General features: G+C 39.6%; 1 protein-coding gene across 1 annotated transcript in view; it reads right to left on the bottom strand.

Moving 5' to 3' along the window:
- crebbpb (CREB binding lysine acetyltransferase b) overlaps window positions 1-15,472 on the bottom strand; it is a 25,046-nt gene extending 9,574 nt beyond the window's left edge. Inside the window, exons 1-16 of the mRNA XM_025064217.1 lie at window positions 14,777-15,472; window positions 9,502-10,130; window positions 7,305-7,472; window positions 6,496-6,751; window positions 6,196-6,309; window positions 4,283-4,534; window positions 4,102-4,201; window positions 3,351-3,488; window positions 3,144-3,261; window positions 2,882-3,053; window positions 2,685-2,747; window positions 2,366-2,487; window positions 1,704-1,892; window positions 1,114-1,542; window positions 823-996; window positions 397-574 (exon numbers count right to left, since the gene is read on the bottom strand). Coding sequence (XP_024919985.1) covers window positions 397-574; window positions 823-996; window positions 1,114-1,542; window positions 1,704-1,892; window positions 2,366-2,487; window positions 2,685-2,747; window positions 2,882-3,053; window positions 3,144-3,261; window positions 3,351-3,488; window positions 4,102-4,201; window positions 4,283-4,534; window positions 6,196-6,309; window positions 6,496-6,751; window positions 7,305-7,472; window positions 9,502-10,130; window positions 14,777-14,861 — 3,187 coding nt within the window. The 5' untranslated portion in view covers window positions 14,862-15,472. The remainder of the gene's footprint in view (window positions 1-396; window positions 575-822; window positions 997-1,113; window positions 1,543-1,703; window positions 1,893-2,365; window positions 2,488-2,684; window positions 2,748-2,881; window positions 3,054-3,143; window positions 3,262-3,350; window positions 3,489-4,101; window positions 4,202-4,282; window positions 4,535-6,195; window positions 6,310-6,495; window positions 6,752-7,304; window positions 7,473-9,501; window positions 10,131-14,776) is intronic.
- Between the last annotated feature and the right edge of the window lie 6 nt (window positions 15,473-15,478).

Here is a 15,478-nt window from a genome sequence, read left to right as displayed (position 1 = left end):
ATGTTTAACACCATTTGAACTGTACGTGTATTGTGTGTTTTGAAAAAGAAGCTCACTGAGCAAATAAAGAAGAGCAGTTCAGCCTTTCTACATAAACCAACAAGGAAGTAGAAAATGACAGGCAGCAAGGGACAGAAATGTGAGGGAAATCCTGGACAGTGAGTTCTGGGAAAGTTTTCTCATATGTGAAGACCACTGTAGTTTCTGGCAGGTGTTTCTTAAAGAACAGATTTGTGTAGAAACGGTCGGTGTAGTTTGTTCCACTATTTGGTGTTTACTGCACTTTGTGATGGTAGACTGTACGTCTATATTACAGAGGTATCGGCAAAGAAATATATTCTGAAAAGACAAGACCAATCATTCAAGATCCGTATGAAGCAGGCTCAACATTCTTACTTTTTTTGCGGTTTTGAGTGGTGGAGGAGTTTGCTGAGTTGTTAGCCCCACTTTCCTCTTCTTCTTTGGGTTCTGTCTTAATCTCTGGCTTTTTCTCCTCCGTTTCCATTGGTTCCTGTTTGGGCTCCACTTCCTCAGGTTCCTCCTTTTTCACCAACGGGGGCTTGATATCATCATCCTGCTGAGAAACGGGCAAAAAACAAAACAGAAAATCAGTTAACTATATAAAAGAAAAATAAAAGTTTTAAAGTAAACCTTAAACATTAAAAAGTCAAAACATAACGAGGAGCACAGGAATGTGGTCTGAATTAATTTATAAACTGTTTTAGACAACAGGTGTATTAGATCCAACAGTATAATGTACAAAATGTACAATCAATAAAAATCCTACGTAGAAATCATTAAAACTGTAATACATGTATTTACCTCAGTTTTTACACAATCGTCCTTCTTCTCAGCGGTGACCTCATCTTCTTCAGCTTTTACTTCAGGCTGGGAGTCAGTGCTGCACATATCAGGAAGAGCCTGCTGGGAGCTCTGCTCAGCAACAGAACTAGGAGTCGGCGCTCTGTTGTCTTCACTGGCTGCTGCCTGAGACAACTTCAAGAACAGGAAACGAAAAAGCTCAGCCCTGAACACTCACAAACACATTACCATGGAATCAATCGTGAGTAATCCTAACACAGAGGACTTGACAGGTAAAACACAGGGTCTCACCGGTGTACTGGGATGCTGTGCCTTAACTGAGGTGGGCTGCTGCGCCTTAACTGAGGTGGGCTGCTGCGCCTTAACTGAGCTGGGCTGCTGCATCTGGCTGGGGGGTTCGGGTTGGGATTGGAGGGGCGTGAGTGGTTGGGATATGTTAGCAGGCGTCTCCATAGCCGTGGAGGCACCAGGGAGGTTGCTGGGTATGTGGGTGGGGGTGGAGGAGGGCCCACCAATAGAGGCAGGGGTAGAAGGCCGTGTTGGCACTTTGGCCTGGGGGGGAGCATGGTGTTGCTGCTGCTGCTGCGGCTGCATGCTGGCGGGGGCGCTGGGTGGAGGAGTTGCACCGAGAGTGGACTGAGCTGCAGGGCCACAGGACAGTTGGGGGCCGAGGGAGCCCAGTGCATTCAGGGGGAGGTTAGAGTTCTGCTGCGGCTGCTGCTGGATTATAGAGATGGTGCACTGTTAGCATGCTAGGACAAACTGTTCATACAGCAGACTCACACTCTGAAATCCAACTTTTAAGAAAATGCATAACAGAGAAAATAGGACTGGGAAGAAGAGAAAACATTTGAGCAGGATCTAAGAAACAAGTCCCTCACCTGTGTGATAGCGGCCTGTGTTAAAGGCTGGCCCAGGCCTACGTTCACATTCATTGCTCCTCCTGTAGCAGCTGGGAACTGGCCCTGTGGCAGAAACTGGCTCTGGTTGTTGGGCTGAGGAACCATGTTATTCGCATGGCTGCCCATCATTCCTTGTGTCTGAGGCATCCTGGATGGAGACATGCCCATCTAGACCGAGAGGAGAGTTCAGTTTAGTTTTTTGAACCTTTTTATTTTCCTCAGATGAAAACTGAAGACAAACTAAACAGATGTGTGCATCTAAATGGCAACAAACTAATATACGACATATTCAGACTAAGACTATTTTTTTCACAGAAAAGAAGAACTTAAATGCTGATAGTTTCTCATTTATAATGAACCAAGCAGAAAAAAATAAAGCAAATATGCATGCTACCACTTATTGTCTATGAAATGGTCAGTGACAAAAAGTGTGTGTCAATTAAAACAGGCCTTGTTCTATTACAAATACATCTGTGCCTTTGTTGCCAATTTAATGACATTATATTATGACAAGTTACATCAGCGACAACTACTATCAGCAAATGTCATTCTGAGGGTTGGTTAAAAAAGACCAGATCTCACCAAGAAGGTGAAACAAATGACAAAAACATAAATAAGTAGAAAAATTGGGCAAAACAAACCGAGGGAATGGAGCCCATATTCATCTGCTGTGGATGGTTCATGGGGGAGGGAGCACGTGCTCCCATGGGTGCCTGAGACATCAGTGCGTTCTGCATAGCCATCGGGTTAAACTGGTTCATTCCTGTGGGCAAACAGTGATGGATTTGACTTTGACTTGACATATGATTACATTTTGTCTCTCCTTGATTCAGGGTTGGTTGATATATTAACTGGTTCAAGTTCAAATCAGACTGCATGCATACTTTTAAGAACAGTGAAAAATACATGAACATTTTCTTCTACTGATAGTTTCTAAAAGATCTGAGGCTGAGCACATACCTTGAGGCCCCTGCATACGGCTCATATTCTGATTTGGCATGTTGGGCATAGGCACAGGTCCATCTTAAGAAAGACAAGTTGGTCATTTATAATATACTCTCAATCACAGAAAGTACTCTCAAGTGTACTTCTTAATTTAAAAGTGATCAATTTCAGGAGCCGTTTTACTGGAGAAAAGGGTATTTTAAGGTACTAACTTGGTCGGACAGCGGGTCCTGAGCCCATAGCGTTGGGCTGAGCCATACCAGGCTGCTGAGGCCCAGCTGTGCCCACCATGCCAGGCTGTTTTTGAAGCCGTGAACGCCTCTTTTCCTCAAGCTCCTTCTGGATCTTGTAGATTTTGTCTGCTAGGAGGTGGTAATACTCATCCTTAAGTTAAAAAAGACAAATGCAATTATTTACTTTATTGATACAATTTTCTGTATTTTAATGTTGTGAAATATACAAAATGTAAGTTACCCTACTGTTGGCCGTCTCATACATGTCACCCTCTACCTTGCGTGCATATGCCACCAAGTTCTCCATCCGTCGGTCCTTCAGTGCTGCAGGGTCTGGGGTGGGGAATATGGCTTGTACTCTGATAAAGACAACAAAAACAATGAATCAATTAAAACACCAAACTTTTTTTCTAATGTTTAACTTCAATGTTTTTATTGATGCACTCACAGTTTGTGCACCAGGTTGGTGCGCAGGTCCTGAGTGACGTTCTCTTGCCAGGCCTTTCTTACCCCTGTAGCAGAGAGAGGGGTGGTAGCGGGCAGGTTTCCCATGCCCCCTGCAACTGACCCATCTGGCAACAGCTGACTATAAAAGAAAATGAATGAAGTTATATTCGATAGTGATTCACTAATTCACTGATGACAAGAGACGATTTATCAAAGAGTGAAAATATTACTATACAATAGTGATGTAACAGCACACAAAAGCTGTATGTTCCGCAGTATTAACATCACAGTTCTGTACATGTTTGGTTTGAAAGGAAATATGGTAATACTTTATATTTATTGTCACCAGTTTATTGGTACCACTGATAACCACATTCTGACAACACTGTTTCGAGTGTTTTATCATGTTTAATGTATTACCAGCCTGACAGCCAGTTTCGACTCGACTACGATGACATGTTTAACTGTAAAACCGTAGTGATTTCAAACAGCAAAACTGAAAAAGATCTAATATATGAAGGTCGTCTGTGCTAACCACTACCCGTTTGTTGAATGACTTGCACTTGCAGCAATTAAAATTTAGTTCATTACGATGGTTATCTGTGACATATTTCAACTGTATAATGTTTCATTTTGTTGTGCAAAACATAACCAAAGAATGAAATAATTTGTGAATAGATGCACTTTATGTTACTGAAGTCAAGTGATATATTAAAGTGTAAGTTTGTATGTACTGCAATAACCAGACTTACTTGCTGAGCGAAGGGGGCAGAGAAGAGTCAGAGTGCAAGCCAGTCTGGTCTGTGGAGGGGACACCGATGCTTCCTGCCATCTGGTTTATTTGATTGGTGCCTGATAAACATACAAAGTCAGTTACAATAAGGTTTACAGAACAATTTAAAGAAATTTACCCATGTTCCGTCGTTCATTCACCTAGTGTGTTCATATTTCGCAGTTGCTGGTGCTGTGTCGCCTGCGGATTTTGCTGAGTCTGGACTTGACCCTGTCCCTGGACCTGAGCAGGAGGCTGGTTGCCATACGGCAGGCCCAGAGCATCGTAGGCTCTCTGCATAGAGCTGGGATCGATGTGAGTGGCTGCACTGTTGATGGCTGTGGTGCTCGGCTGGCCAGGTCCGACTGGGTTGATGGTGTTCTGCAAGCTAGCCCCGGGGGAACTTAGCATGACTGGGAGAGGATAATTAAAGATGATTAAATGTGGCATTTAAATCATACCATGCTATTATGGCAGAAGAGTGACTTCTACTTATTCTAATTTTTTAAACATCAAAACATGTTCTTTAAGCCAAAATATTTACATATTTCTAAACTCACATTTTTTAAAATAACATTATAAACGTGACATTATGTGCGATTTGACCCTAAAGATCTATATTGTTCCATCTCAAAAATGTAAGTATGTTGAATTTCTGCATTAAAAATAATTTCTTATGACAAGAGAAACTTAATAAACAATTCAAAATGATTTAAAATTTAAGGTTTGGGCTAATTGTGTTTTCAACTCTATGTTAATAAAATAGCTTGTCAATAATGACTGCGTTTTCTCTACATCATTGCATCCCTCCATCCTCCCGCTACTCCACCTTGCTCACTGCTGAGTCTAAACATGTGGCCACTGTGGGGGGATTTAAACCCGTCATAAAGCATTGGACCAATCACAATGTATCTAGATCAGGACCCCGCCCCCACCGGTGGAAGAGTCTCTCAGCCCCTCCCATAGGGTGTCACATTTCAGGTCCAGCCTTTCTAGAGGAATCCTCTCACTCTTCACACTCTCACAACTAGCAAGCCTACAGTGCTGTAGGCTGGGAAACACAGCCTGCAGGTGGCGTCACTATGTCCAGCGCTCACATCCACCTAATCCACAGTATGATGCTGTGTGACAGCCGGCTTGTTTTTAAGGCTTCACAGGTTTAAATTATTGATTAAAATTACAAATATATCTACATATAAATTAAACAAACATATATACATATATATAGACATACATAGAAAGAAAAGGAAGAAAGGAAAGTGAACCCCTTGTCATTGTGACATTGTGACAAACACCACTGCACACAACAAAATTTAACCATTGCATTTAACTCATCACCAAAGTGAACAGTGGGCAGCTATGATCGCCCGGGGAGCAGTGTGTGTGGACGGTGCTCAGAGCACCTCAGTGGTAACTTGGCAGGTGGTGGACTCGAACCTGAAACCATCCGTACCCAAGTCCGCTTCCTTAACCGCTAAGGCAACACTGGCCATATACACACGTTTTATATATATAAATACTGTATATATCACAACACAAACAGGCAGTGATAATGAAAGCAGCTTTGTGCTGAACTGATCATGTTGCTGGAATAGGGTTACGGGCACGTCAGTTCAGTAGGTACAGCCCACAGCTGAAGAGGAGCAGTGCACAATGGGATATTTGGGCTGCTGTAGTCATACAACACATTATCTACAAATCATCTACAGTACAAACACAGCAGGTTTCTAATCAGACAACAATCAACGTCCTTTCACAAGCACTTTGACATGTGTTCGACAACTAACTTGGAACAGCTAGAGTCAAAGCATGTAAAAAAATGTGTTTAATTTTGAGTTGGTAATATCCTCTCAATTTGAACCAGTACAGGGCATTGTTTTATTTTCCATTGTACATTAACCTAATCAGTGGTACATTCAGCTTGGGCCAACTTATGATATAAAATTACACAAACCTATAATAGATAGAATAGCGTTTCATTTAATTTAATCAACACAATTAACAACTTGAGCTTTGTGATCTATAAAAACATTTAAGAATGGTGAGAGAAAGAAGAGGTCTCGGAGCTACTTACTCTGTTGGTTCCTTTTATCACTTGCATTTTTCAGAGGCAGACAGACAGGACAGTCATGTCGTGTACAGTTCTTCCAGTGGGAGATGATCTGTCTGGATGATGCACAGTGAGCCACTGTAAAAGAAAATTCAGACACAAGTTGAAAAGACAGATCATTTAAAAAAGCATTGTGATTAGTGGGATGGTCATAATGTGAATCTAATTTTTCTCCCTTTGTGGTTTACATTCTGGTTTATGTATGCCATGAGACTCATGTGTACATTTGACCAACTGCCCTAAATAGACATTATTTTCACTCACCCTGGCAGGCCTTGCCAGCCTGGCAGTGGGTCATGTGGTTCAGGACGTTCTTCATGGTGCGACAGTGGGGTAAAGTGCAGGCCCTCACCTCCCCGTTGGCCTGCTCCCGCCGCTGGCACTTGTGTGCATGTAGCAGCAGGACCAGCTGCTGCTGAATAAGTTTGCGCTTCTCTGGGTCAGCTGTAGGACCTGCCACACCTCCTGCCCCAGGGACCATCCCTACTGATGCTATCTGCTGCTGCATCTGGGCCTGTGACTAAAAGCATCAAACAGAACAGTTAGATAAGAGAATGAGTAATATTCAGATTCAAGACAATGAAGCATTTTGTACAAAATGTTACATTTCTTGCATATTGCTGCCACTCACCCAATGATTTACTAATGTCGGGAGTCCAAAGTATACACCAGTATAATCATGGTGTTTATACTGATCTCTAAGAACACCCAAGTTAAACCGACATTTGTGTCTAAAAGAACTGGTCCATGTTGCATAGCCCTTGAAATTATATTTTGAGCACAATAAAAGGTGAAACGCAAGGCTTATTGTTCTGCAACAAAAGGTTTTTCCAAGCTGACTGAACTCAAGTGACCCTTAAACACTACAAATATGTTGTACAAAATATATTATATTTTGTGAGATTTTTTTTTACATATTCAAGTATATCTGTGAGATTTTTTTTTACATATTCAAGTACAAAGCTAAGCTAATCCATATAATGTGGTGCAGATTGGCTTATAATAACCGCAGAACACAAACTATAAGTAAGAAGATAATTATCAAGATGGGATAAGACATTAAGAAAACTCACCATGTTTGGCACAGTCCCAGCTCCCTTTAGCTCACCAGGAAATTGAGGCAGGTTGTTTGAAAGGGCTGTCTTGTTCTGAAGTTGTTGAGCATTGACCCCTGCTGCCCCCATCTGCTGCACTCCAACCTGGCCATACTGCTGGCCAAATGCAGCACCTGACATTCCCATCTATAGCAGAAAAAAAGGATGTTGAGAGTTCAAAAGTGTAGTAGCTATCAAACATACTACAGCTAATTGATTTCTTTACATGTGGAAGAATGTCAGCGCTACACCACATTCTTCACTAGCAACTAACGACAATACTCAGGTGTAAAACTATCCTTGTAATCTTAGTTTACAAATGTGTGACAGCTTCGATTGAATGAGTGTTAATCTATTTTTTAATGAGAAGATAATTGTTTTCAAGGGAAAAAAAACAATGGCTTTAACGCACTGTTCAATTTTGTTATGCATGCAACCCATGCACATATTTTGTGGCACAGTGATGCATTTAAGTTCAACTATATTTTCCCATCGTCAACTCTTCACCCTTTCCTCACATCTTTGTTTTTTCCCTCATTATAAATAGTTATAACAGGTATGTGACCAAAATAAAAAGTTTTGCAAAGCTGACAAAACACTAAGAAAATAGAAAACAGTTCAGCGCATGGCAGCAACAAAAGAAATGATGTGAATAATATCTCAGCAGAGCACAGCACAGCCTTTTACGTTATTCTTTTTTAGGAACTGGACTAAAGTGAGAGTGTTTTATTATGTTTTCATTATATTTTTATTATATTCAGTTTATTTATTAAAGTTACTCATTTTGCACTGAGCCTCAAACCCTGTCTTTGTAATCTCAACTTTTTACCGAAGAATAAATCATACAATTCTTTAAAGTTATATTAAAAAAAGAAAGAGTACAAAATTGACAATTCAGCACATTCCTAGTACTAGTACACTAGAAAAAGCAATTACCCAAGTATACACTGTGCTTCTCAGGAAAATTTAAAAATTGCTACGTAATATATTGTGAAAATTTACAGACATACCCACTCAGAGACCTACATTAATTATTATTTATTATATTTTTGCTGCCTGCTGTGAATACCCACAGACCCCTACATTCCTGAATATTCTTCCATAAGTAAATCAAAATGCTTTTTTTCTCTTCATATTAACCATCTATTCTTGTCGTTTCCACAGAAGGCATCTGTGTACAGCCTGGATTTGCCTCCGTCCACAATGGACAAAGCAACAGTTTCTCAATGTCAGCAGTGCTTAGGCAGACAGAGCAGGCCCAGCCCAGCTGAGAGAAAAAGTAAAAGACAGAGTGAGACCAGCTTGCTCAACAGCTGAGCAGAGCGCTGTGCTCTCTGCTGCCTGCCCCTCCCCCTCTGCTGCCTGCACACACTGCACAGATGCCTGCCTGCTGCCTCACTCTCATTCACAAGAACTCATCCCACTCTACCCCTCGATGATCTGCTCTTACTGTGGAGGAGCGTGCCCAGGATAGAGGAAATCTTTGTCGCACAGCCTTTGAAGACTCAGGTCTTATTTTTTTCTTATCTGCTCGCACCATTTACCACTTTTCTCCTCGCACAGAAATGTAACACAACCCAGCTTCTAATCACGATACACAACTCCAGGGTTTCTGCTGTACGCATTATGCCGCAGCAGCTTGCTCCTACTTCATTATTGCCACGACTGCCCTTGAAATGGAGCAGATGCACAATATTTGTCTACCTGGTACCTAACTGTAATATATATAATAAACAATATAAAGCTTCTCAACACTACAGCAGCACTTGCTTGATCAATTAAAAACCTCTGAGGTTATTCTAGCCCTTAGGTCATTGCACCTTATGAAGTTTAAAATCCTTACTTATCAGGCAACTTTGCTGTCCACCTTTATTTTGTAATAAAGCATTTTTGAGCAATTTAGAGTCTGTGGCAAACAAATGAATCAACTGTGAAAGGCTCATGCTTTTAAAGGTGTTTTGGAAAAGTCATGATGACATGCAATGTCATGTTTATATGATCAGCAGGGTCACACATTTTCAAAAGCAAACCAATGGATGACCTGCCTCCAATGCTTAAAAGAGAATGTGGAAACACTGATCTCAGTCAGAACTTAGGATCATCACAAAATCTAACTGCTTCTTGCTTCAGTGATTGGTAAAAAAAAACAATATAAAAAGGGAGTTTGGATGCTCACCTTGTTCATTGTTCCTGCTTGCTGTATATTCAACACATTGTGTGCACCCAACTGCGATCCTCCTTGGGTGAGAGTCTCTGCTAACACACTTCCTCCAACACCAGGTCCAGCACCCACTTGAGACCCCTGCATACCTTGGGTCTGATACTGCATTCCAGGCCCTGGTCTTCCACGACCTGCTGGTCCAAGAGCTCCATTCATAACCTGTCCAGGTTGGCCCATGACGCCATGACCTTGGCCACTGTTTAACATAGCCTGGTTGAAGCCAATGGCTGCATTTCCATTGCCCTGTCCAGTGGCACCACCTTTTTGGGCCTGTGAAGTCTGGTGATTGGGGGAGCCCTGCCCAAGAGGACTTTTGCCAAGCACGTTGCCTAGCTGACTCCCCACCATGCCTCCCTGCTGGGGGCTGGATGAGTTCATTCCACCTCCCAAGATTGAAGAACTTCCTGGTCGCAGGAGTTCAGACAGCTGTTTGTGTTTTGCAGCCGCATCAGGGACGATGGAGTTGAGACCAGGACCCCCTCCACCTGGGCCACCACCATTTGAGGACATCCCCATGCCCAAGTCTCCATTTGGAATCAGCTCATCTGGAAGGTTGTTTTCCAAGTCAAATAGGGAAACAAGATCTAGAAACAAGACAGATAAGTAAGAATCAGCTCAATCGTCATCACAGTAAAGCAATTTAGAGAATGTCACCCATGTGAAAAGTGTGATTCACCAAGTTCTACAATATACTGCGGCAGTTAACAGCAAAAACTTGAGAACAACCTAGTTAAATGACTAAATAAAAGCCCTGGTGGAGGGCAATATTAAAAAATAATCTGGGCTCACATTACAGGAGTGGTGGAAGACATGAAAGAAAGGTGGTGGAGGTGACTGGGTGTGTCCCAACCTACTGGCTGACACTGCTGCCCCTCCAGCTAGAACCCAAAAATTTGAGTAAAATGGGAAAAATGGGAAGGCCGAAAAAGTCACTGATTAGTATTGAATTAAAAAAAGATTCCACTATTCAACTAACATTGAAAAAAATAACAATTGTCCTATTTAAATAAGACAATGTTTTATATTTGGTCAAAATTTGTCTGGAGCTCATTTTGTTAAAAAAAAAAATTATGACAAAATCTTTTTGTGACCTAAAAATCGTGAATCATATGGTATTGTGAGTTCAGTGTATTGTTACATCACTAAAGTTTAGAATTCATAAATACATTTTTATAACTTGTGCTAACAACAACCATGGTTCACTGATGATCTTTAGTCCAAACAATATTTTGTTCCATAAAATGTTAAATGTCAACCACAGTAGTTGTAATTAATATGGGAAATTGATAAAATGATGGTAAACTTAAGACAGTGCAGCCTTGTTATTTACACACATTTGTAAAACATTTTGTTGTATTTTATGAGCAAAGCTGTGATGACTTAAGCATGTGCAAAATTAACAGCATGCTTCATTGGTAAAGTCAGTCTCACACTCATTTACTTCACCACATTTATAAAAACCACAGCCGGTTTGCAAAAATCACAAGAAAATAACCTTTGGGGAGACAACATAATCTCAGAAGCCAAGAAAATTAATTTAATTCAGACTTTATAAGGAAGTGTCTGTAGCCAAAGTTTTTTTAAAGCACACAAGTGTTTCATGGATGTACTAGTTGGAAAGTTTAAAGACAGTAATTATGAATAATTTTAAAAGGTTTACCCTGTTACCATGCTTAAACATAGATATTTATCTTTATTAGCTTAGCAGCAATATCTGAAAAAGTACATAGTTCAGAGTTTCGATTGCCAACAACAACATCCCCAACACCTCCATTGAAGGTCTGGTTAATATTTTTATATTTTATTTTCATCAGAGGGTTAGGATTCCTTCCCTATTGAACAAGTCTCCGTTAGCTCCTTTGGTTTAACAAACTAAATAGTATTTTTCTACATTATTAACAACACAGCATCAACAAAGAGACACAATATTGTGCTTAATTTTAGAAGCACGATGTTGTGTTGAGAAGGTTTTTAAAAGATCCATTTCCTCAAATTAAAAAAAAAAAAAATCCAAATAAAAATTGTGTGTGCTGGCAAAAACCTGGCAATATGATACAGGGGTAACTCTTCAATTTCATTGTACCCCCATGTTACAATGACAATAAAGGCTATTCTATTATATTCTATATTGCAATATACAGTGATACAATATATTGAGCTTTTTTTAACAACATAGTTGCAGGAAGAATGTCAGCGTAGTAAACACAATCCTTATTAGTTACATGCTAAGCATAAGGTTACTAAAATTGGAACAGCCAAAATCACTCAGAGAATCTTTATGTTACACCAGTATGAGCACCACTGCTCTAACATTACCTTTCTTCCAAGTCTACACTGACAAACACAGGAGGGAGAAAGTGCTAACACTGACAGAAATGACAAAACCATAAAAACATCCCTAACATAACATCCATCAGTAAAACATGTATTCTATAGTACAAGCAGCAGTTCAACCAGTATCGGCTGCATATGTTTGCTGTTTGGACTGGGGTTGCATGTTCTTTCAATTGAGTTACCATCGGTAATTTATCATTTAGGATGTCAAAATGCTGAATACAGGATCTTTCAGTATTTTGTAATACCAATGACACCTTTTCTAAAAAAAAATTACTTTTTTTTGTTTAAGGGTCTGAACATAATTGTCTGGGCCATGAAATGGGGCCTGGTTGCTCTACAGTGTGGACAAAGTGTAGGACCCACAGGGCATACTACATACTATGAAGGTAAATCCTAAGCTATAATTATACATTGACTTACCAATGGGTTAAAAGAAGAAAATCAGGTAGTTGGTGTAACATATATCAACTAACTTTTCTAATATAACCCAACATGGGTGATTAAAGTGTCAACGTACAGTATGTTGCCCCACCCACACTGAAAGTCTGTATGGAAAACGCAGGGCAAGCGCTCGACTATTACAGGAAAAGAGGAACTAGTAAGTAAAAAGTAAACTTGCAGCTTGGTTGTTTGTGGCTTGGTTTATCATGTTAAATGAGCAACAAAAGAATATGTTCTGTTGAGTATAGCAAAAACCAGTAATACCCAAAAGTAGTCAATACATGGCTCCCTGCATCACATGCAAAAGCGATATAAAGCGGATGTACAGAATGTGTATGTGTGACATGTTTTCAAAGATCCAATTTTGTTGGGTAAAATGTGTTGTCAACTTTTAAGAGAAATACATATCCACAAGGTAGCAGATATAGATAGTGGTGACATTCACATGTGGATCGACTTTCATTAGTCACAGTAATGGCAAAAAACTATGAAACTATATAAAACTAAAACTAGTGTCTATAATTTAACTTCTTAGTTTACTATGTGAAAAAAGATCTAACAGAATAAGATTATAGTTACATTAAACAGTAATGATCCACTATACCACTAGTAATGGGAGAGGGCATTAAAACTGTGTCCATAGCATCAGCTACATGAGATAAATGGAAACTACATTCAGGTCTTGCAAGTTACACCTTACAGTTTGATGTTATAGAAATAATCCATATGACTACATAGGCTACAGCAAACTCAAAGGGACACATACTATCCTGACACCTTGGTAGAATTAATCAGTAAAGGCAATTTGATACTTTACCTGAAGGTAGATTATAAGTTCAAAAGTTGGTACACTGAAGCCTAGCCATGAGTATAAAGATTTCAAAACACTTCTGATGCTTTCTGCATATCTGTCCATCTCTGTCCACTAATAAAAGAAAAATAACTGTATTTATAGAGCTGATCCCCAATGTCTTATGCAGTCATGATGTTGAGGAACATTTAAATGCATTTAATTTTACGTCGTCAACTCATTGACTAAAAATTCCCACCAAAAGAAAGGATTAGCTTGTCTTTTGAGGACTACTATAAAAACATCCTTACACTGAACGTGTACAGTGAATGGAGCCATCTCCACTGCAGGTTACAGTTGTAGAGTGAGGCCTAACACTGTGTTACTGTTTTTCAAAGTAACTTAATATTCATATACAGTAGGTCTATGGAATTTGAGGCTATTGGACACTATTTATATGTCAGTAAGTATTCCTGGCAATTCTATGGTCTCCATCGTAAGTGTAATGTCTTCTGCTATACTGTATGTCATCAAATTTAATTTGGCATTTTAGAAAAGTATATAAATCTATCTATCTAAAAATAGGCGATAAAAACAGAGGGGTAACAGTATATGTGAAAATACTGGATGCATTAGATTGACAGCTGGATGGTTATGGAGTAGTCATTACATAGAGGACGAAACGCAACAACTTATTCGACATGATTAACACTCATCATTACAAGGCCATGACAGCCAACTGTCTGTCAATCAAATGTAATAAAATCAAGTCGTATTCTCTATCACCGATGTTTGAAAAGACTTAAAAGCAATTATAATATTTTATCAATATGTAATTTTCTATAAAAGTAAACTTTTATTAAGCAACAAGGGCAACAGTATCTTCAAAAAGTAGTTACTGATATATAAAACTGTGTAATACATTACATTTTCTACAGTTTGATATGAATACAAATATTTCCTTCCAGAGTATTGACAATGCTTTTATATGGTCAATGATAATAGCATTGAGAGCTAACATGGAAGACTTGTAAACAATAAAGTTGTGTGTTAAAATCGAAAAGCATTCTTCATAATATTTAATTATTAGATTTTGGCAATCAGAAACGAAAATATGAACATTTAAATTGTGTTTTAACAGTGGACCTAAGAGTAACAATATACAGTTTGCAATACATAAAAACTGTGGTTGGTGCTGCAAAATAAAAATCTGAAGTGGATATTTTTACATGCAGAAATGACCAAAAAAGTTGTGTTTTGCCTTACATGGTACAAAGAACATTTAGTTAACATTTAGTTAGCTTTATATCTGATAAACTGCCCAACTTTTAGCCACCTGCATCACGTACAGGAAGTGATGGAGCTTTATTTTGTTTGACCTCATGGGACAGATAATTCTATGGGAAAATTTGAAAAAGGTGATTGGAGATTTGCATTAAAGTCATGGTAATAATCAAAACATCTTAAACTCAATGTACTCCATGTTATGTTTACACATGCCTACTTGAAGTGATGGCTGGTTTATGTAAGACTTTTCCTAGAGGTTGAGGGAGAACCATATTTTTTAAACAGCAAATACTATGCGGGTTTACTCGACTTTCATTGAATCATCAGACGATATCGTTTCTGCATGGTTGATGTAAAACCGTGTCTCGGTCTTACCGTCTGATCCGGATCCAGAGAGAGGTGAGTTGAGCTTGGGTCTCTTTGCAGTGGGGGGTCCGACATCCAGCAGATTGTCAGCCATCCTTTTCGGCAAATATTGTGAGGATGATGATGCAGAAAAACAAAACGAGTATTTTCTTGCTTGTATTAGATGTCAACTTTTCCCAGCGATGGCGCAAAAGAGCAAATTAAATGTTTTTTTCTCCCTTGACTGACAGACTGGTGAAATGCTGCCTGGAGAAGAGATTCTCAAAAGAAAGGCAACAGCGCCACGTTTCGCCGCCGAAGATCACCCCATGATAATCCAACACCCAACACCCACATAATTATCCTCAATAATCACGTCTAAAATTATTTTGGCTCGAGAAAAATAAATAAATATCAATAATTAAATAATACACCAGGCGTAAGAAAATCCCTTTCTCCGCGGATGGTCGGTTTCACGTCTGGGCGCAATCATTTTTTTCGCAGTCGAAACGGACAGCCATAAAATCTCCTGTGGGCTTAAATAAAAAGAGCAAAATTCGAAAAATATTTTCTATGAGGCGGATTATTTTTCTTGTCGCTGTCTCCCGGAAAAATACGGCGTCTCGGGACGGCGATACGGCGACAAGCGGCGCTCTCGAAAAGGGAAATCAAATATACGGTGGGGTTCGGAGGCGATACAAACCCGTGTAATCCTTACATGTTTGCTCTAAT

Source organism: Cynoglossus semilaevis, chromosome 17 (genome assembly GCF_000523025.1).
Source record: "Cynoglossus semilaevis isolate Cse_v1.0 chromosome 17, Cse_v1.0, whole genome shotgun sequence".
Taxonomy (NCBI): Eukaryota; Metazoa; Chordata; class Actinopteri; order Pleuronectiformes; family Cynoglossidae; genus Cynoglossus; species Cynoglossus semilaevis.
Note: the sequence above shows the minus strand (reverse complement) of the source record. Positions and strands in the feature narration are given on the sequence as shown.